This window comes from Diceros bicornis, chromosome 14, assembly GCF_020826845.1.
Source record: "Diceros bicornis minor isolate mBicDic1 chromosome 14, mDicBic1.mat.cur, whole genome shotgun sequence".
Classification (NCBI taxonomy): Eukaryota; Metazoa; Chordata; class Mammalia; order Perissodactyla; family Rhinocerotidae; genus Diceros; species Diceros bicornis.
This window is the reverse complement of record NC_080753.1, coordinates 47,508,194-47,536,185: the sequence shown is the minus strand read 5'-3', so window position 1 is coordinate 47,536,185 and position 27,992 is coordinate 47,508,194. Positions and strand designations below refer to the sequence as shown.

At 42.7% G+C, this 27,992-nt stretch overlaps 1 protein-coding gene across 2 annotated transcripts in view; it reads right to left on the bottom strand.

Moving 5' to 3' along the window:
* Positions 1 to 27,758, bottom strand: part of MBOAT1 (membrane bound O-acyltransferase domain containing 1) — a 106,522-nt gene extending 78,764 nt beyond the window's left edge. Inside the window, exon 1 of one of the 2 annotated variants that reach the window (XM_058555180.1) lies at positions 27,654 to 27,758. Coding sequence is in view for 1 of the 2 variants with exons in the window: in XM_058555177.1 (XP_058411160.1) it covers positions 19,728 to 19,823 (96 nt within the window). In the remaining variant the exon portion in view is untranslated. Of the gene's footprint in view, positions 1 to 19,727; positions 20,007 to 27,653 lie in introns of those variants that run through there. The other variant, XM_058555177.1, reaches the window with a different exon arrangement.
* Positions 27,759 to 27,992: the final 234 nt, after the last annotated feature.

Sequence of the window (27,992 nt, the reverse complement as noted above, 5' to 3'; positions counted from 1 at the left end):
AAACCATGGACACTGTGAGCCACCTTAGGACATCTTAGGTTCTTAGGGCACTTTGAGGCCTATCCCACCCTTTTGATCACTCTCATTTACTTGGCTCTTTCTGAAGAATAAATAAGGATAAATTAATTTTCACATTTTCACCCAGGTATTCTTCACTTGAATGAAAAACCAAAGTGAAGGCTATTCAGCAGGGACACCCCAAACTTCATCTCTTCTCCACCTTGAAGCGATTCAGTCCCACCCCCATCTTTCCAGGTGGAGAGGGGATCTTCTCCTGGTGTCCTCAGTTGACCAAGCGCTGGATCCCCTCCCTTCTCACATTTACTCTACTCTGTACCAACAAGTCTCTGCCAGCTTCTTCTCCACAGTTTTGTGATTTCTTCTTTTCAGTCTTAAAATATGGACAACATCGCTCTTTCTTTAAAAACAAACCCAAAACCCCCCTTGGCCTTTCGTGCCATTGTCTCTTGTCTCTCTTCTTTGAAATCATGAGATTTCTCTTATGAGCTGTCTACACATACATCCATTTCCTCCCACCTCGTTCCCTCCTAAACACTGCAGTCTTCCCTCTTCACCACTTTTCTAAAACTGTCCTCTCCGCCCTCTCCAACAACTTTTTTTCTCAAAAAAATTGAACCCTCTTCCTCCCTTGAGGGCCCTGCAACACCTCTCCTTCCTTCCCCATTTCCATGTTACCAGTCTAAACGTCCTTTCTGATGCTGCCCTCTCGCTGGGCTCCTCCACACATGCTTAGCCAGGAGTGTTTGCCAGGGCGAGTCTCGGCTGTGGTCTCAGCTCATCTCCTCTCTCAATGAGTTCATTCCTTTCCCTGGTTTCATCTGCCCTCGTCCTCAGATGCCAATGATTTCCAAATCTCCATCTCCCCAGCTCTGATCTCTCACATCTCATATGACCTCCAGGGCATTACTTTTTTGAAATCCTGCTCTCATTTTAACATGGCTCAAGCAGAAGTCATTGATTTACCCCCATAGTCAGTTTGATTTACCTCCTCTATTCCCAGTTTCCCCATTCCTGTCAAAAGTAGTCCCATTCGCCAAGACGCTCAGGAGTCCAAGTTTGTAACAACTCTATCTTCTTCCTCTTCTTACATCTCCCTCTGAAACCCTATTGGCTTTATGACTGGGAGACCCTCATAATAACCACCACACCATCTGATATTTTGCAGAATTACTTCATTTCTTTGGTCTTGAAGCTCTTTCAAGTTTTTAAATATCAAAATACAATGTTTGTTTTAAAAATATGCAGATATAAAAGTTAAAAAGTAAAAGTTTCCTTCACCCTCCCCAATAATCTGGGTGATTCTTAAGAGGGTCAAGATCACTGTGACCACTAGCTACACTTTGGTAACTAAGTGTCACTCCAGAACTAGATAGATAGATAGATAGATAGATAGATAGATAGATAGATAGATAAATAGATAGAGCATTTTGATTCTTTTTAATTTACCTGGGACATAGGATCACAGTATACACACTGTTCTGCAACTTGCTCTTTTTAAACAATACGATGGACATTTTTCAATCTCACCTAATTTTCTCTAATACTTGTATATGATTCCATAGCTTGAATACACCATCCTTTAATCTACCTACAGTCATGTGTTGCTTAATGACGGGGATACGTTCTGAGCACTGCGTTGTTAGGCAATTTTGTCATTGGGTGAACATCACAGAGTGTACTTACACAAACCGAGATAGTATAGCCTTCTACACACCTAGGCTATATGGTACTAATCTTATGGGACCACAGTCGTATATACAGTTCATTGTTGACCGAAACATCATTATACAGCGCGTAACTGCATTCCTCCATGGCTTAACATTTAGAGATCTTTCTATCTCTAAAAACTCATTGAGAAAAGTCCCTCCTTACACCACTGACTTATTTGTCAATTAATACTAAAACAAGAATCACTGTGGACTGGCAGCTGGATAAGGAACAGAATTCAGGGCAAACAGGTAGGGAAGGAGGTAATTCCTGTTAATGGAAATCATCACCTTACAGCCTCTGCTTGAATACTACCAGCAATGGGGGACTCTTGAACTCCAGTGGTCATCAATTCTTTTATCTACACAACTCTCATTAATAAGTAACTTTATGATGAATTGAAACCTACCTCCCTAAAGTTTCCATCCCTTGAGTTTAATTCTGCTTAGGATACAGCATAATTATACTCTTCAATTATCTGAAAACTGCTATCATATCTTCTCTAAGGCTTTTCTTCTCTAAGTTAAATACCTTCTCTTCCTTCAACAATTCCACCTATATGAATGAACTAGGTTCAAGGCCTCACACTTTGCTGTTCACCTTCCTTCAGCTATACCTCAGTTTGCCAATGTCTCTGTTAAAAGCTGACACCCAGCACTAAACACCTAGGGAGGTGCGACTTGATCAGCACAGAGTGGACTACTGTGGCCACCTGCCCTTCCACAGTATCAGCTGCTACGGACAGGAGAGCAAAACAAGTCCCCTGGGTCATTTTACCACACTGGACAAGCCAAACAGGGCAGGTGCAAAACTGCTTTGTATTCTTGCTCATTCCCAGATTTACCCACATATTGTCCAAATCATCCCTGCTTTGAGGCCTCATTTGATGACCTTAGGCATAAAATATAAGAGTGGATAAGAGTCCAGGGTTAGAACTCAAACTTCCTGAGTCCAAGTCCTAGCTCTACCACCGACCAGCCATGGGATCTTTCACAAGTCACTTACCACAGAGTGTTGTTGCGTGGCTTAGATGAGATAATTCATGCAGAGTGTTTAGTACAGTATATAGGAAGCACTCACTGCAAAAAGTTTTACTTATAGCTTGATTAGCACTATGACCAGAAGTTCAAGGTAGAAATATTGCCATATGATAGAATAAATATACCTATGGCCCATACCTCCTCAGGAATTAAGCTGTATATTCCTTTTCATTGGAAGAGATAGAAAGAAGTTAAGTTTGGCTAATAAATAAGTAAACTGGCTAATAAATAAGTAAAAAAAAAACGGTGGCTTAGTGTCTGTTTTAGAAGACAGTCAATTCTTTTCTAATATTCCCACAGGCAAAGCCACTCTGGTGACCATGAACACACCCAAACTAACAACCCCAGCATTTCAGTTGGTAAGGAATAATGTTTACCCGATAAAAAGAGTCATTCCTTTTCGAGGTTCTTTCATACTTCCTGGGTGCACTAAACTTACTTGCGTTTCAGCTTAGATTTCCACTCTCTCATTTCACTATAGTCAAAAAAGGTTCTTTCCATCTGTCATCAATGTCTTTACTTACTGCCTTCTTCTGCCCCATCTTTTCTGCCTTGAAATACCCTAAGTCCCTTCATCCCCTTGCTTCCCCTGAGTCAAGTCTTTTCTTCCTATTCACTAGATAGTAACTGAAACCCAACTTCACCTCCCAACACCACCCACACCCACCTCACTGCCCAGACATCCTATCCATTCATTAAAGTAGTCCCAAGAACATATTTAAATCCAAGATGTTTCAGTCAAGTAAGACAATTGTCCAACTTACACCATTAGAAAGCAAAACTCCTGCAAGTCATTAATAAATGTGTAATTAAACAAACTTAATTAAATACACATTTATTAAGTTTTTACAACGAAGCCTTTTACCCTATTGGCTTCAAAAATGTGATGCGGCTGCCAGTGGGGAAATAATAACAAGCAATATCCATATGTTTACTAAACAGTTTACTAAAACCTTCTCCACGGATCACTTACCTCATTTGATATTCACAACAATCCCTTAATGTAGGTATTACTAGCTCATTTTACAAATAAGGAATCAGGCTCAGAAAGTCTCAATAGCTTGTCCAAGGTCACACATCTAATAAATACCAGCTCAAGGCCTAGAACTCAGCTCTGCATAGTCCTATTCCAGCATTCTTCCCACTACTGTAGAACAAGGTGAGTTCACAGCACAGAGCTCAGAAGGAAACCCAAACATCAATTACACAGCCTGGGTCTGAAATTTGGTCTACTTCTATACAGCTAGCACTCCATTATTCCTTATGAGCAGACTTTTGCATGGATTCTTGCAGTTTAAACAATATGCACTTAGAATGGTTCTGTTGAATGCAGAACTGAGAGGCAGAATAGCATTTCCAAAGTCAAAACTTAATGAGGAAATACAGCAGTGAGCAACGGTAAATGCATGGAGAGTTTTATTTGGGGGTGGCTCTGTTGTTTGATGTTATGGGGAGAGAAATATTTATCTTATTAAACAACTATTCATTCATGGGAATTACCTGATGAGGAGCCTGAGGACTCAGGATGAATCAAAAGTCCGACACAGCTTTACTAAAAGTGACATAGATGCATGCAAAGATTTTAATAAATCTAACTTTAAAGCAAAAATTAAATCTAAAGCACAAACACATACCAGTGTAACTGTATGTTTCCATAACATTCTTCTGACTAGAAAATTCTCTAAAAACATACTGATCTCAACTTCCATTTCTGCCAATAGGGTGAGCTTGATATTCACAGATATAGCACAACTAATGACCCTGGATTAAAAATAAAAAGCATCAGTTTTTAAATAAACTCTACCTTTTAGAATAGTTTCAGATTTACAGAAAAATTGCAAAGATAGTACAGAGTTCCTCAATACCCCACAACCAGTTTCCCCTATTATTAGCATCTGACGTCTTAGGGTACATTTATCACAGTTAATGAACCAATGTTAATACGCTAGTATTAACTAATGTCCATACTTTATTCAGATTTCCTTAGTTTTTACCTAAAGCCCTTTTTCTGTTTCAGGATCCCATCCAGGATACCACATTACATTTAGTTGTCATGCCTTCTTAGGCTCCTTTTAGTTATGAGAGTTTCTCAAACCTTCTTTGTTTTAGATGACCACGACAGTTTTGAGGAGCACTGGTCCGGTATTTTACAGAATCTCTCACTTGGTATTTGTCTGATATTTTTCCCATAATTAGACAGGGAATGGGTTTTGGGGAGGAAGAGCACAAAGGTGAAGTGCCATTTCACCACATCATATTAAAGGTAACATCCTAGCAATATAATCGTCACTATTGACACTGACCTTGATCACTGGGCTAAGGTCATGTTTATTAGGTTCCTCCACCGTAAAGCTACGCTACCCCCTTCCTTTTCCATACTGTCCTCTTGGAAGGAGGTCACTACGCATAACCCATACCTAAGGAGTAGAGTTATGTTCCTTCTCCTTGAGGGTAAAGTATCTACATGAATTATTTGGAATTCTTCTGCAGGGAGATTTGTCTATTTTCCCCAATTTATTTACTTATTCAAATATTTATATATATCAGCATGAACTCATGGATGTTTATTTTATACTTTGGCTTATAATCTAATACTTTTATAATCTATAGATTATAGATCTATAATTTACACTTTATTCATCTATCCTTCTGTAATCTAATAATTCTTTATTTTATTGCTCAAATTGTTCTAGTTTTGGCCATTGTAAGCTCTTTCAGTTGGTGCCTACATCCATTTGACACATTCTTATCATTATGAATTTTTGTTTTTATTTTTGTACTTCCTTACTTTCTGGCACTACGAGATACTGCAGGCTCATCTTGTATATTTCCTGCCCCAGTCCTAGAATTAGCCACTTCTCCAAGGAGCCCTGGTTCTTTTCTTGGAGAACGGTATTAGAAGCCAAGATCTAGGTTTCTAATCGTAGGTGTACTCATTGCTAATGGAGTGTCACTCCTTATAGACTCTCTCAGCTGACCAAGCAAGGAAATATACATGTATATACTAACCCTTGAATATATATCTATAAATATTCCTACAGGTAACCACCTATATCTATATTAAGCTAAACATGAGTTCATATTGATGTGCTTGATCATTTTCCTGCACAGCTGGTGGAAAAGTGAGAGAATTCCTCAGAAGCCAGAAATGCAAGAAAGCAGAAATCAGAGATGCAAGCACCCCTGGATCTAGCATTTGCCCTGGGACATAGAGCTTGGGCACCAGAGACAAAGCAGGCTGATAAAGAAGAGGTGCGAAGAAGAATTAGAGACTCTGCATAAAGCTAAGACGGGTCTTGAAGACAGGACCCCTCCTAAACTTCTGAAGGGTGACACCTCATCAGGGAAAAGGCCCTCCTTACAGACGGAGATAGTGGGATATGTGTTTATATGGCTCTGGGTGGAGAGATAAAATGTACAAAGACTCCCCTGAGAATGAGAGTTTGGAGGCCTAAGTTCACATGCCCTGCATGATAAAAAAAAAAAAATATATATATATATATATAACTCAGGAAATGCAGTTTAAGAGAATGTGGATTAGGAGGGCTCCCAGGTACCCTGGCAGAAGAAAACTCAATTTCTCTCAAAAGGATTGTGCTTTAAATCCAGGTCTCAAACTATTCCCACAGATCAAGTACAACAGAGCATGAGCAACCAATAGAAAATCATCAAAGACCCTTGAAAATGAACAAAACCAATCACAAAGACACATATTATATGATCCCATTGATATGAAATGTCTAGAATAGGCCAATTTATAGTGAGAGAAAGTAGATTAGTAGTTGCCAGGGCTGGGAGGAGATGGAGGGAGGTGGGATTTCGGAAGAAAGGGGAACTGCTAATAACTCGGGGTTTTTTTCAGGGCAGATAAAAATGTTCTAAAATTAGATTGTGAAAATGGTTACACAACCTTGTGAATATACTAAAAAACACTGAATTGTATACTTTAAATGGGTGAACTGTAAGGTATGGGATCCTGGACTAGAAAGAGGATGTTAATGGAAAAATTAGTGAAATTCAAAAAGTCTAGAACTTATTTAATAGTTATGTATCAATGTTGATTTTTCAGTTTTGACAATTATACCATGGTAATGTAAGATGTTAATACTGGGGAAAACTGGGTGAAGCATATATAAAAACTCTCCATAATATCATTACAACTGTTCTGTAAATCAAAAATTATTCCAAAAAGAAAGTTTTTTTTTTAAAAATTACCAAAGAGTGTGATCCATCTATTATGAAGCAAAGGGCAATCCTTAAATGACGTGTAAGTCGCTTCTTGAAATACTGGTTAGACCCCCGGTACTTTCACTTGAGCTAAAGGGGGTTAACTACAAAATAACACAACAAAGGAGCTCTCCGAGGCCATCAAGTTCAAGACCTTCTTCAGGACATAAGATGCATCACTGGTACACCCAATTTATGGTTGCCTAACCAGCCCTTTAAGGTCTTCACTGATGGCCAATCCACGATGACTGAGCATATTAGCTAGTTCATTTCCTTTGGTTTAGCAATCTTCAGCCTAGTTGTTCTTAAAACCATTTCTCTCGATCTTTTCTAACTTCCCCAATTCTTCCAGAAACGTTGCAACAGAGAACCAAATCTAGACACATATTACTCTAATAAATGTTTGAGGGTTGCAAAGTACACAAAAGATGACTTTCCAGCTCTCATAAAAACTTGTAAGTGGTCAATTTCTAAATCGTTTTACAGCCCACTACTTGCCTTCAAATTCTCTCTGCAATTTCAACTAGCTAAGATGCACAGTCATCGTTCATTAGTATGATGAAATAGAGCCCCACCTTGTATCTTGATGAATTGTTTTTAGTTTATAGCCTCATTGTGCCCTTCTTTTAAACTAAGATAACAAAACTGGCAATCAAATAAACATATATATAATAAAGACACGCTAAATACTTCAGTAAAAAGATAAAAAACACATAAGTCAATTTAAGTTTTGTAACTTAGTAAAGCTAACTATAAAACTGAGGTAAATATTAACTCAGGAAGGCTGAGATTACAAAAATGAGTGTAAGATAGTCTTCTACCATACCCTTTTTGTAAACTCCACTCCCAGGCCCCATATATTAAAAAAATAAAAAATCTTTTTGTCCTTCCCTCCACAATTTGTATAAAATGGCTCTCTGAATGTAATTTCACATAAATGTTGATTTGCTTCCCTTTTGTTAAATAACTTGCAGGCAAGGTAACAATTATTGTATGGAGACAAATGGGCAATTATCTTTAGAAGGGAGAAGAGAGGAAAAACACCCGAATATTTCTAGTAGACAAGAACTAGAAGCTCTCTTTTATATGATCTTTTTTCGGAGTAAAGCACATAAGTTTCTAAGGCATTCTGACTTTAATGAGGTGAAAGAAGAGAGAAGATTCCAGAGCCCCGACAGTAAATTCACTTCAGCCTACATGTATCAAAATGCACACATTTCATTCGGAGAAATAAGAAAGTAAAATATACAGGTACAATCCTTTTAGCTACATCCGCTGAAAAGTAAAAAGAAAAACAGTCTTGGTTTGTGGGGTTTACCCTCAAGAAGTGTTTCTTTACAATCTAAAACCAAGCCTTCCTTGCTACTGTTGAAGATCTTGGAATCACAGAATTTTAGAGCTGAAGAGGGCTTAAAGAGCATCACTTCCAACAGATGGGGATACCCAGAATTCTGGAGAAGTACCGCTCTCACCAGGCTAGCAGCAGAGCCATTTTCATCCCTGAGGCACAAGGGACATGGGAATCTTTAATGTCCTCATGCCTAAGTCCAGAGTGTACTTCTCTCCATCCGAGGGGAAACTGGAAACAAACCCCAATCTTCTGCCTCCCCTGAGCTCTTCTCTCACATGTCCCATTGTAAGTGGTGGTCAGTGCTCTCCATATCCTGGGGAATGTGAACAGAGGAGGCAGTGCCAACGTGGGAAGCCCTCAACCCCTCACCCACCAACACCAGAACTTTCAGCATTTGCCACAAAACAAGGCAGTTCCTGGAAGCACAGAAACACAACTCTCAGAAGAGACAGAAAGGAAGTCAAATGTCACAAGAGCTCTGTATACACAGATATGAATCAATTCCTAAGAGACATTGTTAAGTTAAAAATAAATAAATAGAAAGCAAGGAGTGGAAGAATAGTACACTATCATTTCTGTCAGAAAACAGACAACAAGATTCTGTGCACATGTATGCATAGTCCATCTCTGAAAGGACCCCACTGGCTGCCAGTGGGGAGAGGATCTGGGCAGCTGCAAACTGGGGCGGTGTGGGGGGAACACGACTGATCAGCCTTCTGATTTTGATCCCAAGTACACAAGCTGCCTAGTCAGAAAACTAATTTTTTAAATTGTATTTATACAAAATACAAACAAAAACTTTAATGAATTTAAAATAAAAAACTAATTAAAATAGATAAATAAATACATAAAATTTTAAATAAATAAATGAAATAGAAACAAAGAGCAAAAAACATGCCAGGGTAAAAAATCAAGTCTTAGTAACAAAGAAGTCTCACCCCGTGACATTCATAGCTGAACCGCTTCATGAAATTTCACCAAATGACTTGAACTGAGCAACTTCCTCTAGGCCTTAGCAACCTGTTGCTGTATACCTTTGCTGACTCTGTTTCAAATTAGGGCTACAGAATGATGACTGAGACAAAAGAGAGAGGAGTGGAGGGAACAAACCAGTCTTTTTTATTTTAATTGGTGGTTTGAAATAAGAATTTAGAACCACCTCAACAAAACCTTTTCAAATGTACCCCTTCTCTTTTTTAAGATTAGACTAGAACCTGAGCTCTGTGTTGTTGTTTTGGTAAACAAACCAGAGAATGGACGATTTGTAATGATAGGATGGTTGGGAAATCCCCAGCACCATCAGCCCAGAAATCTTCAACACTTAAAACCACTTGAATGCTGTTGACTTACAAAACCATACTTCAAATCAGATCAATATTACCAATGCATAAAAGAAGACTAACCACTGATAACTTTAAAAAGTTATAAGCAGAGCCCTACTATTACAAGGAATTTGGTAAATGATTCACCAAGTGCACATTTTTGGATAACTAAAAAACACATTACAAATGGGTTAACGAGTTCATCTTGTGGCAGATGGTCGCCAAGTTCCTTAAACCCAGAGGGATAAGCGGTCTTTTAATAAAACACATTTTTAACCAATATAAACTACTTGAAGTTACTTTTCCGTCTGATTACTCTCTATCTTTGTGTTATCCTGGCAAAACTATTAGAAATTGTCATTAATAAGACTGTAGCGAGTTTTCCCTTTATGTTGTTTACTGAAAGGGTTGACTTACTTAAAATAGAAAGTTCTGGAAAGCAAACAACCACTGTTATTAAATTATACACACTGCATGCTTTTCACAAGTTGCTGCCACAAAAGATATTTCCAGATTGTATCTCCCTAGATATAATCGTTTCACAAAAATTTTCTTTACAAATGTAATTTGGAGGCCATGCTTGCAGAACACTAGGCAGCACTGGGTATCTGGTGGCTTTTATATGTGTGACTTGACTTTAGACAGCTAAAGGAAATTTCTACACGTTGTTCACACAAACCTGAGACAACTCATCCAAAAAATATTAATATCTGCATTTCTAATTGCATGTGACATGTACATCAACTCCACATAACAAAAATGGGAATGGAGTATTTTTTATTTAAACAACTGAAGATTAACATTTAACTATCAGCAACTGGGCCATTAATTAACTTTCAAATCAGAAATTAGGCCTATTCAATCTGAAACACAGGTTCCAAATAATAAACAGACCTACTAGTTGGTAAAAAGAACTGGCTCCCAATTTTATCTTAATTTAGTCATTCGATCCAAAGCAAGAATGTACATAGAAGTCCATTTCAACTCAACAAACATTTATTTAGTCCCTACTTTGTACTAAGCATACCAAGATGACTCAGATTCATCCCCAGTCACTGCCCACAAAGAATGTTCATCTTTTCTCGAGTCTCAGTACCTTTGCTCAACAGCTTCCTTTTCTTGGAATATTCTCCCTTTCTCACCCAGCCTCACCCAGCACATTCCCCTTCTCCTTCTAAAGCAGCAGCTCCCATGAAGTTCATCCCCTCACCCCCACCCCAGGACAAGCCCAGGAGTGCTGAGACCTTGTGTCCTCAGCCAATGGTGCGTGCACACATCCCCTGGGGCATCGAGCACCTTGTATTACAGGGGTTTACAGTAATATAGTAGTTTAACAAGTGCTTATACGTTTGTCTCTAGAAGGCACAGACCCTAATTAATCTCTGTGTCCCCATATTTGGCATACCATGCTCAATATGTCACTATTGAAAGAAGCCTCTCAGAGTCAGGCATGGCAGAAAGACCAATAAATACCTAAGACATAAGGTAACAGGCACGATGCAGTAAGGAGAGAGTGCTATGAAGAAACAAAGAAAAAGAAAGGATCCATCTGGCCCTGGGGGAGCAGGAGGTGGTCCCCCAGTGGAGGGGAGACAGCAAGGCCAGGGTTACAGAGAGCAGACAGGAGGTGAAAAGGAAATGAGGACCCGGATGAGGACTAATGCTCAGAGAGAAGCAAGAGTATGAGCAGAAGTATTTCAGGTATAGCAAATAAATAGTCCACTGTGGTAACAGTAGAGCGCACAGGAAATGGTGGCTGGGACGCAGTGCAGTGACTAGGAGCAAGGCCTACAGAGACAGTCCTGGACTCCAGACCTGCCTCTGCCACTTCCCAGCTTGGGGGCTGCAGGCAAGTTACCTAAGCCCTATTAGTGTTGCTGTACCAATGAAATGAGAATGTACACAGAGCAGCTGGCTGAGGCCTGGTAGCATAAGCATTCAACATATGCAGTTGTTGGTGTCGTTAAGCCAGACAGGTAAACGGAGGCCAAGTGCGAAGAACCACCTCTTGTTCCACAACAGGAAGGCTGAGCTCAAAGACCCACTAGGCCTCTGCTTGAAATGCCAGGAAATATGTGGCCATTCCCGCACTCTCTCTGCCTTCAACTATTGTCAAATCAAGCCACCAGAGTGTGACACCAGCCAGCAATTTCCAGCTGGGCCAGCCCACCTCCTGGACTCGGCCAGGGAACCTAGAATGGAGACTGCTCATCCTCCTGTTCTGTATGTGCACAGGCTCCTGTAGGGCTGGACTAAAGGATGGCCCCCACTCCACCAGCCTTGTCCTCAATTCTACGGAATTTGGGGTTTATACCTCACAGTCTTGCCCTCAATACATCTTATCCTTTGATGTTTCTGCAAGCTACCCTCCACCTCCCAACAACAATCTCTTCAGACCCACAAAGTAACTTTCTACCACATTTGTGTGTGTGCAGCTCCAGGAAAGACCAAAACGCTCAGGGTCAGTCACTGGCCATGGCTTTATCAGGACGCTAGGACTCCAGAGGGGCACCTCTACCTGCCTAGGACCCTCCCTCTCATCCCCGACCCTCATGCCCAGCAGGCCAGCTCCATTCTCCACTTGCAGCCATGTGCTGCTCCTGACTTCCTCCTGCTCCATGACTCATCTCCCCACCACTGACCTCCTTCCCTCCCTCTGCTGACCTCTTCTAAACCCTCCCTCTGCTCCTTTCAAAAACACTGGAATCTTCCCAGCTCTCTCACTTCACTCTTAGCCTTGTTGGAGAACTGTCTGCCTCCAGGCATTTGCTTTCTTATTTCACCACTCCAACAGGCAAGTAGAGGGAAGAAAGGCACTGCTTTTCTAAATTCCCCATTGCTGCTCTGGACCATCTTTCTTCCACTATCCTTATACAAAACCTTCCTCCCTCCAGGCTCCGCCCAGACTCCTAACAGTAAATGAGATGCTGCCAGCAGAGCAGCTGGCTGAGTGCCTGATAGCAGAGTGGGTCATATCTCTCTGGTCCTTCCTCACTGTCACAATCTACCAACCTCCACATTCCTGGAGAGCTTGGATACCGCATAGTCTTTTTCTCCACCTCACAGCCCCAGTCAATTGGGCAGCTTCAATGTTTAGGAGGACAAGCCATCAAATCCCCCAGTTCCTTGGCCTGCTAAACTGAACTGACTTGCACCCCTACTCCCATGTCTGCACCCTGACTTTCATCACCCAGAAAAGCTTCACTAGGAATCCTCAACTCTAATATCCCAGCCCCCAGTTCTCTCACTTTCTCTGCACCTGCTCTTCAAAGTCCCTCCGAGCTCTAGATATTCCCCTTTCACTTTCATCACTTCCAACTACTTGCCAGCATCTTTCAACACCCTTACTTCTTAACTCCCCAACAACCTTGTCTGCAAACATCCAACTGTCTGTTTTACTTTGTCTCCTAGAAGGAGCTGCTGAACGAGAAAAATTACATTTTGGCACAAATTCGTGCCTCTAAAAATTTATGATTTTCAGTGGATTGAGTATACTCAGCAACCCATGAAACTGACCTTGGGTTTCTTCCTTGGCAAGGAGGACTTGGCCACGCACTTCCGAAAAAGTTGGCCATGAAAACCCTGTGAATAGCAGCAGAGCATTGTCTGATATAGTACTGGAAGGTGAGAGGATGGTGCAAAAGACCAGGCAGGGTTCTCTTAGCTGTACACAGGGTCCCTAGGAGTCAGAATCCACTTGATGGCACTAACAACAATAAATATTTATCATTAGTAACAATATATGCTAATGCTAAAAAAAAAAAACAAACCCTTTTTTATTTCTCCAACCTTGTGTCCTGCAGACCACACAAGTGCCACCCACCAGCCACTTCAGTAGACAATCGGTTCCTTGAATGAAGCACACCATTTCACACCTCCACATCTCTGTACATGCTGTTCTTTCTACACACTTTGCCTGACAAATTCTTCTTCATCCTTCAAGACCCAACTCGTGTTCCTCCTCACCTGTGAGAAGCTCTCTCACAACCACTACTCATCCCCCTCCACTGTGCTTGACTAATTTGTATCCCCATTATCTGTGTACAGGAGGAGTTCTCAAACTGTTGGGTGTATCAGCACCACCCAGAGGGTCCGTTAAATCACCCATGGCTAGGCCTGCCCCCAGAGCAGCAGATGGGCCACCAGGCAGAGAATGTCCATTTCTTTCTTTCTTTTTTTTTTCTGGGGAAGATTCGCCCTGACCTAACATCTGTTGCCAAGCTTCCTCTTTTTTTTTTTTTTTTTTTTTTGTGAGGAGATCAGCCCTGAGCTAACATCCGCCAATTCTCCTCTTTTTTTGCTGAGGAAGACCTGGGCTAACATCTGTGCCTATCTTCCTCCACTTTATATGGGACGCCGCCACAGCATGGCTTACCAAGCAGTGCGTCGGTGCGCGCCCGGGATCCGAACCAGCGAACCCCGGGCCGCCGCAGCGGAGCGCACGCACTTAACCGCTTGTGCCACCGGGCCGGCCCCTTTTTTTTTTTTTTTAATGTGAGCCGCCACCACATCATGGCCATTGATAGATGAGTGGTGTGGTTCTGTGCCTGGGAACCAAACCCGGGCCACTGAAGTGGAGCGTGCAGAACTTTAACCACTAGGCCATCCAGGCTGGCCCAGAGAATATCTATTTCTAACAAGTTTCATGGCTGATGCTCCTGGTCCAAGTACTACACATGAGCAACACCGGTTGGCATGTGTGTCTCCCACCCAACAATGAGCTTTTTGAGGACAGGCCCTATGGAATCATCACAGCCTAGCATAGTCCCAGGAATTCCTGGAACACAGTAGAAACTCAATGCTTATAGTTGGTGATCTTACCAAATTACTTTCCTCCCGTAGGCTAATCATGTTCATCCGTAGGCTAATCATTTTCATTATCAGACAATAATGAAAGGCGAATTAAATGGAGAGAGGAGATCTGACTTTGCAGGAACTACTGAAGCCAAAAAAGAAAAATAAAGTGGCTCTCTGCAGGACTGATGTTCTGCGGACTGCCATATGCATCTCGAGCTGGGGTGAACTGGAAAGCCCCAAGGTGAAGAGCAGATTGTCAAGGCAGAAACCCAAGGGTATAGCCTGGAGGCAGCAACAATGAGGGGGGAAATTACATGGACTCTTTCCCCCACAAAGGCCGATCTACTGTCCACTTTAAAAATCAGATTCTATATATTGAAATTTGATAATGTATATCATTAACATTAGCATATATTGTTACTAATGATAAATATTTATTGTTGTTAGTGCCATCAAGTGGATTCTGACTCCTAGGGACCCTATGTACAGCTAAGAGAACCCTGCCTGGTCTTTTGCACCATCCTCTCACCTTCCAGTACTATATCAGACAATGCTCTGCTGCTATTCACAGGGTTTTCATGGCCAACTTTTTCGGAAGTGCGTGGCCAGGTCCTTCTTCCCAGTCTGTCTTAGTCTGGAAGCTCCACTGAAACCTGTCCACCATGGGTGACCCTGCTGGTATTTAGAATACTGGTGGCACAGCTTTCAGCATCACAGCAACACGCAGCCACCACAGTATAACAACCGACAGATAGGCGGTGTGGTTCCCTGACCAGGAAACGAACACGGGCCACAGTGGTAAGAGTGCCCAATCTTAACCACCAGCCCACCAGGGCTGGCTAAAACATTTATTGAGCACCAACTATTTCCTTAGAATACAAGGAAGGATAAAACCTCGACCTGAAGGAAACTTTAAATTAGTTTGAAATTCAGCATATAAATCCAGCAAGATAACTAACAATACAAGGTAACATTTACTAAATGTCAAATGTAAACCATGTCAAAGGCACACAGTAAATTCTACAGGAGTCCAATGTGTGCTGTGGCTTTCCCTTCTCTGTTCCACCAGGGCATCATCTACAGACCTCTCTGAGCACCTACACAGGTCTGTGAGTGTATGGCCCTTCCATACTTACATGGGTTCTTTGTCTCCTCCACTGGTCTATAAGCTCTTCCAGGACAGGAACTTTGATTTTTTTCATCGTTGGATTTCAATCACCTGGCCAGGTACCTGGCACTAACAGCATTAAATATTTAATTAATTTAATAATCAGTTTATTTAATTGATTTAATAATAAATAAGACTGTGGAATGTGAGCTGAGCTTTTAACAAAGGGCAAGACTTAGAGAAGAAGAGAAACGAAGGTTGGGCTTTCCAAGAACGGGCAAGGGAACCAACCAGGTGACTGAAAGCTCCAGGCAGGTAAAGACACCTTGTGGTCAGAGGCCCCAAAGGAATAATCAAAAGCCACTGCTGGTATCACCATTAGTGGAGAGTGTCAGGTCTTTAGAGCTGGTCTTCATTCACCCAGCCTTTTAAACTCTAACACAAGCTTACATTAATTGTCCTACATCTTTGCTGCTTTAATCTCAAAATCATTTCCTGGATTCTTAATTCCTGATCTATTTTTCCCTTGTCCCTTTTTCTGTTGATCAAATTAGGGGAGAAAAAAGAAAGGAACCCAGACAAAGAATCTTAATTTAACATTGAATTGATACTTTATGCAAACACACACAAAGTGTGGGGGTGCCAGTGGGTAAAAATAGCCTTGGTATCCAGAGTTCCCCACCACCAAATTGGAAATTCCTTAAAGTCAGGACACAGTTTCTTTCTCAGTTTTCACAGCTCCTAGGATATGACCGAGCATCACATAAATTAATAACATCAACATTATTGCATCCATCCTGGTAGCTGAGTCAATCTTGAAAACTTGGAAGGCTATGGTTACTTTAAAGACAGTTCCTGTCACTCTCCACAACCAAAACAAAGTGGAGAGGGCATGAGCAGATAATTTAAACAAAAAATAAAACAAAACACTCATCTTCCGTTCCTTGATTCCCCCAAATGGGAAAGAAAAGTTCTTCCCTAATTCATCCTGGGTAAGTGAAGCTTTATATCCGAATAATCCTACTAATTGGCACAGCTCCATATCTGCTAGACAAACAGGGACTCATTATTTTAGAAATGCAACTTTCAACAAACTCATCTGTGAGGCACCTGTGGATGCCCTAAGTCATCATCCATTTCTTCTATTCTGCATCTGAATTGCTGTGCTCTATTTGTTTCTAATTAAATTTTACATTTTACAACTTTAGGAGGATGTCAGACTAGTACAAGTCCCTGGAAACTAAAACCATAGACTTGTCCTCAGTATAGCCACAATTGCACACAGGCTTCCCCCCAGAGTTAACAGAACAGATAAACGGAAGAGTCAAATGAAAAATAATAAAAGAGTTCTTCAGTCATGTAGTAGAATGCTCAAAGGATATTTCAGTTTTTTGCAAATAATAAAATACTTGACATGGGGACACCCAGGATCCAAAGTCATTCTCAGAAGTACAGTCAATTCAGAAATTATCAACATAAGTGTGAAATGTTAAGACAGTGGGAAAAAGATTCAGTGGCTTTCAGTGGCATATGAAGAACTATTTAGGTAATCCGAAGTCCACATTTTATCGTTTTTAGCATATCGCAGGCCAATAAAAAGTCACCTTTTAATGGGACAGGAGCAAACATTTATCAAGGACTGTGCTCTTATCCTTGGATTGTCCTCCAGGTCTGGCTCTACCTTTCTCTTCCGTGTTCTGTGCCCCGGGAGGAGCCCCCACAGACCGCATCACCCAGGCACCCCAGGCTAGCCAGCCTTGGGTGGGGTCTGACCGCCAGGGCCACTGGCAAGAGATGGAGGTCTGTGGGGTGCAGAGGAGAAGGGCTGAGGTTCTCTCTGCTCCCCCACCCCCTGCATCCTGCCAGAGGGTGGGTGCAGCTCTCACGGGCCACAGCAACAAGACTTCCTCCCCTTTCCCCTTCAGCGCCCAGGTCTTGGTACCTGAACATCTTTGTCAGTTCCCTTAATGCTGCCCACCCCCCTCTAAGTAATTCATTCAAGTTTCTTCATTACAGCCCAGTGAGTTGAATTCTGTTTCCTGCCAGGAATCTGTCTGATAGAAGGACCTTCCTGATGTAGGGCATTTTATATCTATATAAATTTCTCCACTCCAACATGTAGGTCTTATTGCCATCTCTCATTTTACACATGGGGTCATGAGGCTCAGAGAGAGTAGAGTATCAGCCAGCGGTCATAGAAGTGGTCACAAAGGAGGTTTGCTGGCAGAGCAGGAATTACACCCAAGTCAGTCTGACATCTAAGACCTTAAAAGGCCCTTGAAAGTGTGAAGGAGAAAAACACATCAAGCTTCCAAACTCTCAAGCCACAATTTAGCCTCAAACCACATTATTTATGATTTGGGACTTTTCCCTGGGCCTAAAATAAGCTGTCTGGGGTATTGCCCTATAAGTGCTTCTTCCACCAAGAGTCATTCAGATTTGACCCTGCTGGAGGGCGGTGGAGCTGTCCTATGATCTAAGAGACCACAGGTGCTCTTTCCTTGCCCATCGCCCACATTTCTCCTTCAGCCCAGAAATCACTCCCTCTCAGCCTTAAACATCCCTAAGGCTTTTTTGCTTTTTTTTTATAAAGTAAAAACAGAGTTCCTTTGACAGAAATCCAGATTTCTGAATTGGATGGATGGGGCGGATGCAGTTAAAAAGTGCTTAATAACATCATACTAGCACCTCCCAGTCACAACTCGCCAGGGTCTCAACTATCTATCTCTTTCCATTCAAAAAACCTCCCTGGATTCCTCTCTCTAGCTGTGCAGAATAGTTTAAAACAGAAAAAGCAATTAAAATAAATTCTGAAGGCAGTGGAGGGGTGAGTACAAAACCAACTCCCCTAAGGAAATTCAGCTATGAGTTATATTAGTTTCAGGGCTAAAGAATTTGCTATTATTTCTGCCTTTGCCTAGGTCCCTGGGTCTCTCCTATCCTCATTACAAACGAAGAGTAATGTACAAAACCACGAGTTCACATCTGATACCTCTCCCAATTTCTTGACTTTCTGGATTTTGCAACTGATGAGAAGGCAATGGTCAGATCAGGTGGAATTACAAATTGTATCCTCAGAGCGCGCCAGGTAGAAGGGTGGCTCGGTATGTGAGCCACAGTATAACACATCAACAGTGTGCGAGTAAGGCAAATGCCCAGGTCTCACTTCCTCATTGCTGAGGGAATGTGAGTGGAAAGGGCAGCAGGTATGCTCTTGTTTGAAGAGAAGCAGAATTCAAAAAAAAAAAAAAGATCACTGATGAGAGGCAGGAGAAGAAAACTGGGCAAAAACTCAGCATGAAACAGACAGGAGTGCGGTGACCCCTCCTGCAGCATGCTCTACCCAATTCTATTTAAATCGACATGTGTTTATTGACTCACTACTAAATACCAGGCAGATCTAGGCCGCAGCACCTCAAGAGACAAGAAAACGAACTAAGACAGCCCCAACCCTCAGGACAATTTCTTACCTGGCATTATGGTTCTCTGTTGCCATTTTCAGTTTTAACGGTAGCGGACAATTCCTGGACAGCACTCCTCCCACAAACCTGTCCTACCCGGGAGCCTGGCACCTCAAGGATAAACTGGCTGAATAAACTAAGGCCCTCGGAAAACCACAGTGTCCTGTGTCCCTCCGCCCTTTCCGACGGACATCACACATGGTATAAAATAACTGTCACCCTGATTTGACAAGTCTCACCGCTGAAGTCCAAAACCCAGGTCTCATTCAAAAGCTATAGCCTACGGTCTATAGATTAATCAGGCTTATTTTTTAAGTAGGGTCATCTAAATTAAAAATAATACAGACTTGACTACACTGATGGAAGAAACACTTGATTCATTTATCAGAATTCTCTCGAACTTGGTTACAGGAAATGAGGTAACCCAAAACTTAAAAAAAAGAAAAAGAAAAAAGTTCATTCGAACCTGCCATGCAGGGTATACCAATTTTTTTCACACAGGAGAAAAACATCAACACAAAAAAGAAAAGAAAAAGTCCACCTTTTAGTCTAGTTTGTAGCAGAAAAGCCTGCTACGGGGGACAGGGACGGGGACGGAGGTAGATGACATTTCCCCCCAGGCTTCACGCCCGCACTGGCCGGGAAGAGGGCTCCTGCGCTCACGCGGAGCCGCGGCCAGGCCCCGGCAGTTACCTGGTCCAGCGGGATGCCCAGGAGCTCGCTGAGCGGGCGCAGACAGGTGGAGCCCATGGTGCGGTAGGAGAGGCTGGACGGCGGCTCTGCTGCCATCCTGCATCTTCGGGAGGCGGCTGCCCCGGCTCCAGCCCGCGCCGCCCCGCTCGGCGTCCTCCCCACCGAGTGCTCCGGGGGGCTGCCCCGAGGGGCGCGCGGCCGTCCCGCTCGCGGGGACCGAGCGGCGAGGCCGGGGGACGCGAACCGGCGCAAACTCGCGGGGCGCAAACTTGGCGTTGGCGCTGCGGCCACGGGCCCCGTGGGAGGGCCGCGGCCCAGCGCGCTCCGCTTCCCGCTCCCCTCCTCTCGGCGCTCATTGGCCCGGCCGCCCGGGACGGCCGAGGAAGGGAGGGAGGGAGGAAAAGCGGCGACGCGGAGCCCGGCCCCCGAGCGCCACCCGGCCCGCCCAGCCCGCTCTGAACCCAGGCCGACCTGGAGAGGGAAAGCGACGCCAGGGGCGCGGCCGCCTCGCCCTGCAGATTGTGGCGCGCAGCCCCGGGGGGCGGGAGGCGCCTTTCCTCTCCTTCTCCCGAGCTCGCCGTCCTATCTCCCCGCCGCACGAAACGACCGCCACCCGGGTCACCCAGGCGGGCGCCTTTCACTAGAGAGCACCCCGCCCCACCCTGTTTTGCTTTCGCCGCGATCGCGGCTCCCCCTCCCTTTCCCCACGCCGGCTAAGATTTCCTGCGCTTTCCTTTCACGCTTTCTCCCTGGCAGTCCTTGCTGCAAAGGGTTAATCTACCAGCGGCTGGAAGCTCGAGTAGCCCCCGGTGCTGCTAGCCAGCGCCCTTTGACTCCCTCTCTTTACGTTCCTCTGGGCAAGACAGTTTCCTACACCCTGATCTGCTCGCTCTGTGTCACAGAAGCAAATAGAGGAGACTGCTAGTTTCTAATCATTTGGATCCCTTTGGATTGAGAGTTATTTTACCGCCGTGAGAAAGGGTGTTACTATTACATTATGTGCAGGCACGGGTTCTAAAAAGGGGTACCTGCCCCTTTACTTCTCTGTCCTCAGAGGCCCAAGTGTATCACTGGCACTTGGAAAACTTTTTCAGTTGATTTATAGGCTTTGAGAATCATGCAAGTCTTGCAGATCCTTTCCAGGAATTGCTGTACGCTAGCTGATGAAGAGTGCTTTCAGGAAAGCCGTGCTCTGAACTGATGGGTAGAAAACCAAAGAAAAGTGAGCTCATGTGAACCCCCAGGCCGCACCTAGAAACCAAGCCCAAAGCTTTTGCATCAGCAGTTTGCCTGGGAGCTGTTACTGAGCCAAGGACTAGTTGGTGGAGAATCCAGCTAAACAGGCAGGCAGTGACTTTGGGGCAGACCTAAAGTTGTTACCGCACAAAGAGCACAATTGCCCCGGCGGCCCCCCCCTCCCCACCCCCAGGAAAAAGCCAATCATCAAGAGGCAAGATGGTGGAAAAGAAAGAGAAATTTATTACACCTTGCTAGCAAGGGGGAAGATGGCTGACTAGCACCTCAAAGACCCATCTTACAGAACAAAGACTGCAGGCCAGTTATATAGTGGACTGGTCTCGAATCGGGGAGGCATCTGGGCCCAGGGTGGGGACATCCATCTGATTACTGGGTGGAGGCATCTGGTCTCAGGATGGGGACACCCATCTGGTCTTAGTTCCTGGCAGTCTTTTGTTTTACTTGATATGCATCAGAGACTGGAGCAATGCCCTCTACCCTGATCTTTCAGTTGTCATTGATGATGGCTATCAGCATAGACTCTCTGCCTGGGGGTCATTACATTCCTAAAGAACTCAAAAGAACAAAGCTATCAACTTATAGCAGCTGGGAGGGGCCATAAAGTCCAGAGTTAGTCAGCAGTCATACCAAGTGACAATATGGTTTCCCCTCTACAATATTGCTTCCCTTATGTCAACCTTGTAGTGAGCCAGTATTAATCCCCCCCTTTTTTGTTGAATCCCTCAATCTTGAGGGATATCCCATTGTTCCATCTTCTTGAACCAGTCTCTTAGTAAAAGGGTGATGCAGGTGGGCTCCCAAAGTTAGGCCTGTATTGTGGAAGCAAGTAAACAGGTAATTAATAAGACAAAAAGAAAAACAAAGTTAATGGTGGGAGCAAATTATAAACCAGTTTCGGTATCCAGGGGGCAGCCAGTCCAAAAGATTTCTAGGTGTCAGAGTCAAAGCATCTTTTGCAGTTGGAAATGTCTCTGATGATGTCATCGGGTATTTAGCTACCTCTCTGAGTGGCTTACACAGTAACAGACATGAATTTCTCTTATGTTTATATCAAGTCCACCAGCTTCAGTTTGCAAGGCTTCAGAAAAAAAAAAGGCAAGTTCAGTTCTCAATGATTCCAAATGACAAGGATGGGAAAAATTGAAAACATTAGTTTGGAGCCAGATATTTCAGGAGACTAGCAGAATTCAGGATCCAGTCCAGTTAACAGATATGAAAGAGAAACCTCAAAGACAATTATCAGAACTAGAACCTAATATCCATGGATGTGTACTATAGTTTTTATTGAAACATATATTTTTCCCTCTAAAATCACCCTCATTTTATAAAAGATAGCCAAATTAAAACTAACCGGTTTGCAAAATAAGTTTAGTTTCAATAAACTTGGCCCAATTATTTACATAAGTACAGCAAGAATAACCATTGATCATATAGGCTCTTTTAAAACTGCTTTGCTGAAACTCTGTATAAGGAATCTCAGATTGAACTTCAAAGGCCTCTTGAGGCCAGGAAAGCCAAGCCAAGGATTTTGTCATCAGACTTCGCCTGCAGTACCTACAGATTTGGGTGAATTCCTCTCTTTTAGAGGTTCCCAAAATTTTGAGGGTCCTTGCACCTGCCAGATAAGTTACTCATCCTGGTAAGTGTTGCTTGGAATGCTGTACATAAGGTACCAGGCCAGTATTTCCACGTGGCTTTATTCCATAAAGTCCAATCTTTTGTCTCTCAAAAGCTGTCTTGTAATATTCCAGTCAGAGCTTTTGTAATATAACCAATGTTTCCAATTGTGTCCTGTTATAAGGAGAACAGATTCTTATTGAACTTATGCAAATAACTATATTGCCATGAAAACAACAATACTCACTCACTAAGAGTTTCCAAATTCTGGAGGGATCAGGTAGGGAGAAAAAAATAAATGTTTCAGTTTAACTTACAATGGTATAATTTACCAAATTGCCATAAGTCACAGCTAGCTCAGGAGAAAAGAGAAAAAGCTTTCCTCACATCTGAAAAAACAAAACATTAAAAAAATCAGCAATGTTTCAAACAAAAGTCATAAAAATTATAATAATCCTCATCAGTTCATTCAGTCCTGCGTAATCAATTCTTGACCTTAATCTTGTTAGCAGTTTCACAAAGTCATCATTTTCTCAGGTAGAATTCTGTAATTTCTTACCCAGTTCACTTTTATGATCTGCAAGTTTATCAGAAATCTGTATTCTAAAGTGCCAGAGTCCTTTCCATAAACTTCTCTGACAATGAAACATACTTTTCAAAAGCATCAAACAATAAATGTCTGTAAACAACAAGACCCCAAAATGGCAATTGACAAAGAAATTTGGTTAATTTTGTGACATACCACACTTTAAAATAACCAGAACCAGACCGATAACCAGGACAGATAAGAATTTCACTAATGTTATACAATTTCAAAACACATATATCAATAACATTCACCCACATAATACCACCTAAGAAGGTTTATCATCACTTATTTGACAATGCTTCCCATGTAATTTAACATATAGGATAAGCCTAATAAGTTTAGCATCTTCCTCCTTATGGGAAGAGAGCAAATTTCTTTGAGAAGTCCCAGGGGTCTTTGAAAATTCTCAAAGAAAAAAAGTCAAAAGAAAGACTTTATTTAAGATATGAATTTTGGGGAGCTTGTCAAAAATATAAACAGTCGAGGACAAACAGAGCATTCAAACAGTCCAAAAAAAATCTTAATAGAGAGACCTCAGTCTTCCAAACATAGGAAATTATTTTAACAAAAGGTAGATCTCTGTCCTTTAGATAAACTTACCCAAAGGTAAAGAAAAACCTTTGTACATAATAATCTCCTTATCAAGAGCAGGCTAAGAGTTTAAGAAAATTATCCTTTTAAAAGAAAGAGAAAACCGAATTTTAATTTTGTACCAGCTTACTTTTGACATTAAAATTCATTTACTTAATTGGATTTAGTTTAATTTTAGCCGACTTGACCATCTATAAAACTCCTCGGGGTTTTACTTTCACCTTTTGTCACTTTCTGTCACTTGTTACATTTAGAATGTGTCCCATGCCTTCCTTTCTCCCCTTCTAGTACTTTAGGACAAAGTTGTTTTTCTTAACCAAACAAACAAAAATATTTCCATTTTTCATACCTTCTTTACTAAAAAGCATATCTTACTTTTCTTGAATACAAACATATTTTCCTTATTAATTTCTAGTAGCTTTAATCACACATTAGAATTTTAAACCCTTAGAAATCTTAATTTTTAAGTAAAAACTAAGAAGTAAGCAATTATAAACTTTCTTGTACATTAGCATTTCATTGCTTGGCAAATTTATAAATACCTTTTTATAATTTTTAAAAATATGTTACTTCATGGTGTAATCTTTTAATAAAACACAAGACATGTTTACTAATAGACCAAAAACACCTTTTAATTTTTCTGTAATAAGCCAAAAGTAGATAAACTTAGATATGTTTAGCAATGTTTCAGTATTTTATCTTATTTGAAAATGACCCAGATACTCAACAAACTTTTATCATTCACTTAAGTTAGCAAAACTCTAATGTTTTAAGTTACCAAAAGGAATTTGGAAGCTGTTTTTTTCAAATATACAGACAATAAAAGATAATTATTGTACCCAGAAACTCTCACTTATTTTTGTCTATCTAAATCATTTGTTTCCAACAATTGTCAATGAAACCAACAAACTTAAACCAGCTTTCATTTACCAAAGATTAATTTATATCATGTTAACTTGAAAGACATTTGGGTTAATTTCTATTACATTTAGAATTTATGTAAGCACTTACTTTAAACCAATTAAACAGAGCTCTTAATTTTGACCATACCATCCAGAGGTAAAATATCACACATATGTAACATACATATAGATACATGTACACAGAGTTTCCACAGCTATAGTTTTAAGATTACTGCCATGAATCAGGTACAATAATACAAAGCTCCCTAGTTACAAATCCAAATTTTTGTTTTAAGCCCTTTTTTACTAATATTTGTGGAGAAGACACTCAAGATGCTAGATTTTTGGTGAGAGTGCTCTTATGGCGCTTGTTTGGCCTTTTGACTTTTTTTTTTTTTTCTTCTTCAGTCTTAGGAATTGGTGATGATCTAGATAACACTTCCCAGAGAGGCTAGGCAATAATCCTTTCTGAGATAAAGGAACTGAATGGAATCTGAACTGCCTCTAGAGCTGCTTTTCCAGTCTTACAAAGTTTTTTAAGGACAATTGCTTTTAATTTCTCAGAAATTGGGTTGTAACTGAAATGGCATTATAGGTTGATCTACCTATCCAACTACATCAAAAAAGGCACAGAGAAACTGCTCAAGTCTTCCCCAGGATGGAGTTTCTTGGGCAGAACCCATCCAATTGAATTAGTTAAAATGCACCCAAGGACCAAGTCTCCAGGATGCTTGGGGCATTCCCCATGGCGGTAAAGCCACTGTCGGGGTCCAACTGACAGCAGCCTGGAGAAGGGTGCAGAAGCTAGAAGATTTAGTCAAGTCCCACTCAGCCCAGGTGCTTAGTCCCTGAGTCAGCACAAAGCAAGCCAGGGAGGCAAAAGGCAAAAGCCTGGAGCAGGCTGGGGGCCAGGGCTCCCAACGCTGGGGTTGAGAGTTAAGTCCCTGGCAAAAGGTTTTCAAGTTTTCAATTTTACAGAAGGTCCAGGTTCTGCTCAGGTCCAGCCTGAACTTAACCCCAACTTCGGGACAACAGAGGAGGTGACAAATGAGACAGACAAAGAAGGGAAAGAGGTGATCAGGCCTCGCCCTCATGGCCTCTTCCCAAGGATTATCAAGATAAGGGTCACACAAACAACAGTTCTGCGCTGGGGCACACGACCTGGGCAGGACAGTTGACAGAATAAATTACAGATCTCCTGTCCCCATAACTGACTCAGTAGGCATGTAAAGTACTCAACAGGTTCTTGACAGGAGACAAAACAGGGTTCCAGATTTCAGTCAAATGACCTAGGGCCAACCTGGAATCACTCCAGGCGTCCCAAAACCAGAGGAGAGCTCCCAGGAGTAGAGCTGGGACCCTCCGAAACCAAAAACCAGAGGAGAGCTCCCAGCGGTGGAAGGCAGAATCTCCAAAACCAGAAGCTGCAGCCTTGTCAGTCAAAGGACTGACCCATGGGCCAACCTGGAATCACTCCAGGCGCCCAAACAGATTAACAGAAACCAGAACCACCAAGAGAGGGCACCTCACTTGGGGTCGCCTGGGTGATCAGGCCAGGAAACCAGAAGAGAGTTCCCAGGTGTGGAGCCTTTGACCCTTTAAAGTCTTCTTTGTGGGGCCGGCCCGGTGGCGCAAGCGGTTAGGTGTGCGCGCTCCGCTGCGGCAGCCCAGGATTCGCGGGTTTGGATCCCAGGCGCGTACCGACGCACTGCTTGTTAAGCCATGCTGAGGTGGCATCCCATATAAAATGGAGGAAGATGGGCATGGATGTTGGCCCAGGGCCAGTCTTCCTCAGCAAAAAAGAGGAGGATTGGCATTGGATGTTAGCTCAGGGCTGGTCCTCCTCACACACAAAAAAACACTTCTTTGTTTCTTTGTTCGAAAGCTCAAAAGGAGCCCACAATGTCCACTGTAACTTTAAATTATCCCAGGTTATCTTGCCAGCTGTTTACCGTTATTGCCATTTTAGGGGGCTTTTCCCAAGGTGGCCGTAACTAACAAGGTCTGATAGTGAGCTAGTGGGAACTGCTCCCCCAAGAATAATCAAGGAGTTGGCTCTTTCCCTTACATGTCCTGGCACCCACAAAGTTCAGGTGATTTAAGCCCCAGACAAACTGCCACTGCCAATTGCCTCACCACGAACAATGAGGGCCCAGTATGATATGTTCTTCAGGAGGGGTCTTTATGAGGCCTTTGCACGTCATGGGCAGATGCCCCGACACCTCTGTAAAGTCCCCAGTCACCTGGGAACGTCCTGAAGGACCAGAGGGAACAGTGCCTCTTTTCTTTGGAGTCAGACGACCCTCATAACATTAGTCTAAGAGGCAAGTTTGTTACGGCCACTGAGAAACTCAGTCCCCAAGCAGTCAATTTCAACAAATAACAGTCAGACATAGACAAACATGAACAGACACCAAAATCCAACATTCTGGGACTCTAGCCCAGGGTACTCTGGGACTCTAAGCCAGAGCTTGGAACTCAAACCTGATCCTTTTGAATGCCTCAGCGGCTGTAACCTTTATATTGTCTCCCACATCTTAGCCTTGGGCCTTGAACCCAGCAAACAAATCTCACCATTAGGGCCTCTGTCCCACTATCCTGATGAGATATTAGACAATTAGGCACAGGCACATTTCAATGAGGTCACTCACCCAAACCCAAAAGATGTCTGATCCTGGAGCTCTTTACACAGACACAGACAAAACAGACAACATTGAAAGCAGTTCCTAGATGCTGGGTGAAGTCCTATTCCTCTTCCCACTCTGGTAGGACACCCTACTAACCAGATAGTCAGTGGTGCACCACCAAAACAACTTACCCTACTCCAGAGGAGAGCCTGTCAACCCACCAGAAGTAGCCATTTCTCTTTCCACCATAGGGAGGATTAGGAGGCAGCCGGCGTCAGCACGGGAGAGCAGGTAGGGCAGGTCCCCGAGTCAAAGAGGGCCTCGGCAGCCACTAGGGACTTACCCGACAGGTTGCCTGTCTGAGGTCGGCTTGCCATGAGCAGGACTTAAAATCCCACCAGAGTCGCCAGGTTCCTGTTACTGCACAAAGGGCACAATCTGTTCCCCCCGAGACAAAAGCCAATCATCAAGAGGCAAGATGGTGGAAAAGAAAGGGCAGTTTATTACACCTTGCTAGCAAGGGGGAAGATGGCTGACTAGCATCTCAAAGACCCATCTTACAGAACAAAAACTACAGGCCAGTTATATAGTGGGCTGGTCTCCGAGTGGGGGAGGCATCTGGTCCCAGGGTGGGGACGTCCATCTGATTACTGGGTGGAGGCATCTGGTCTCAGGGTGGGGA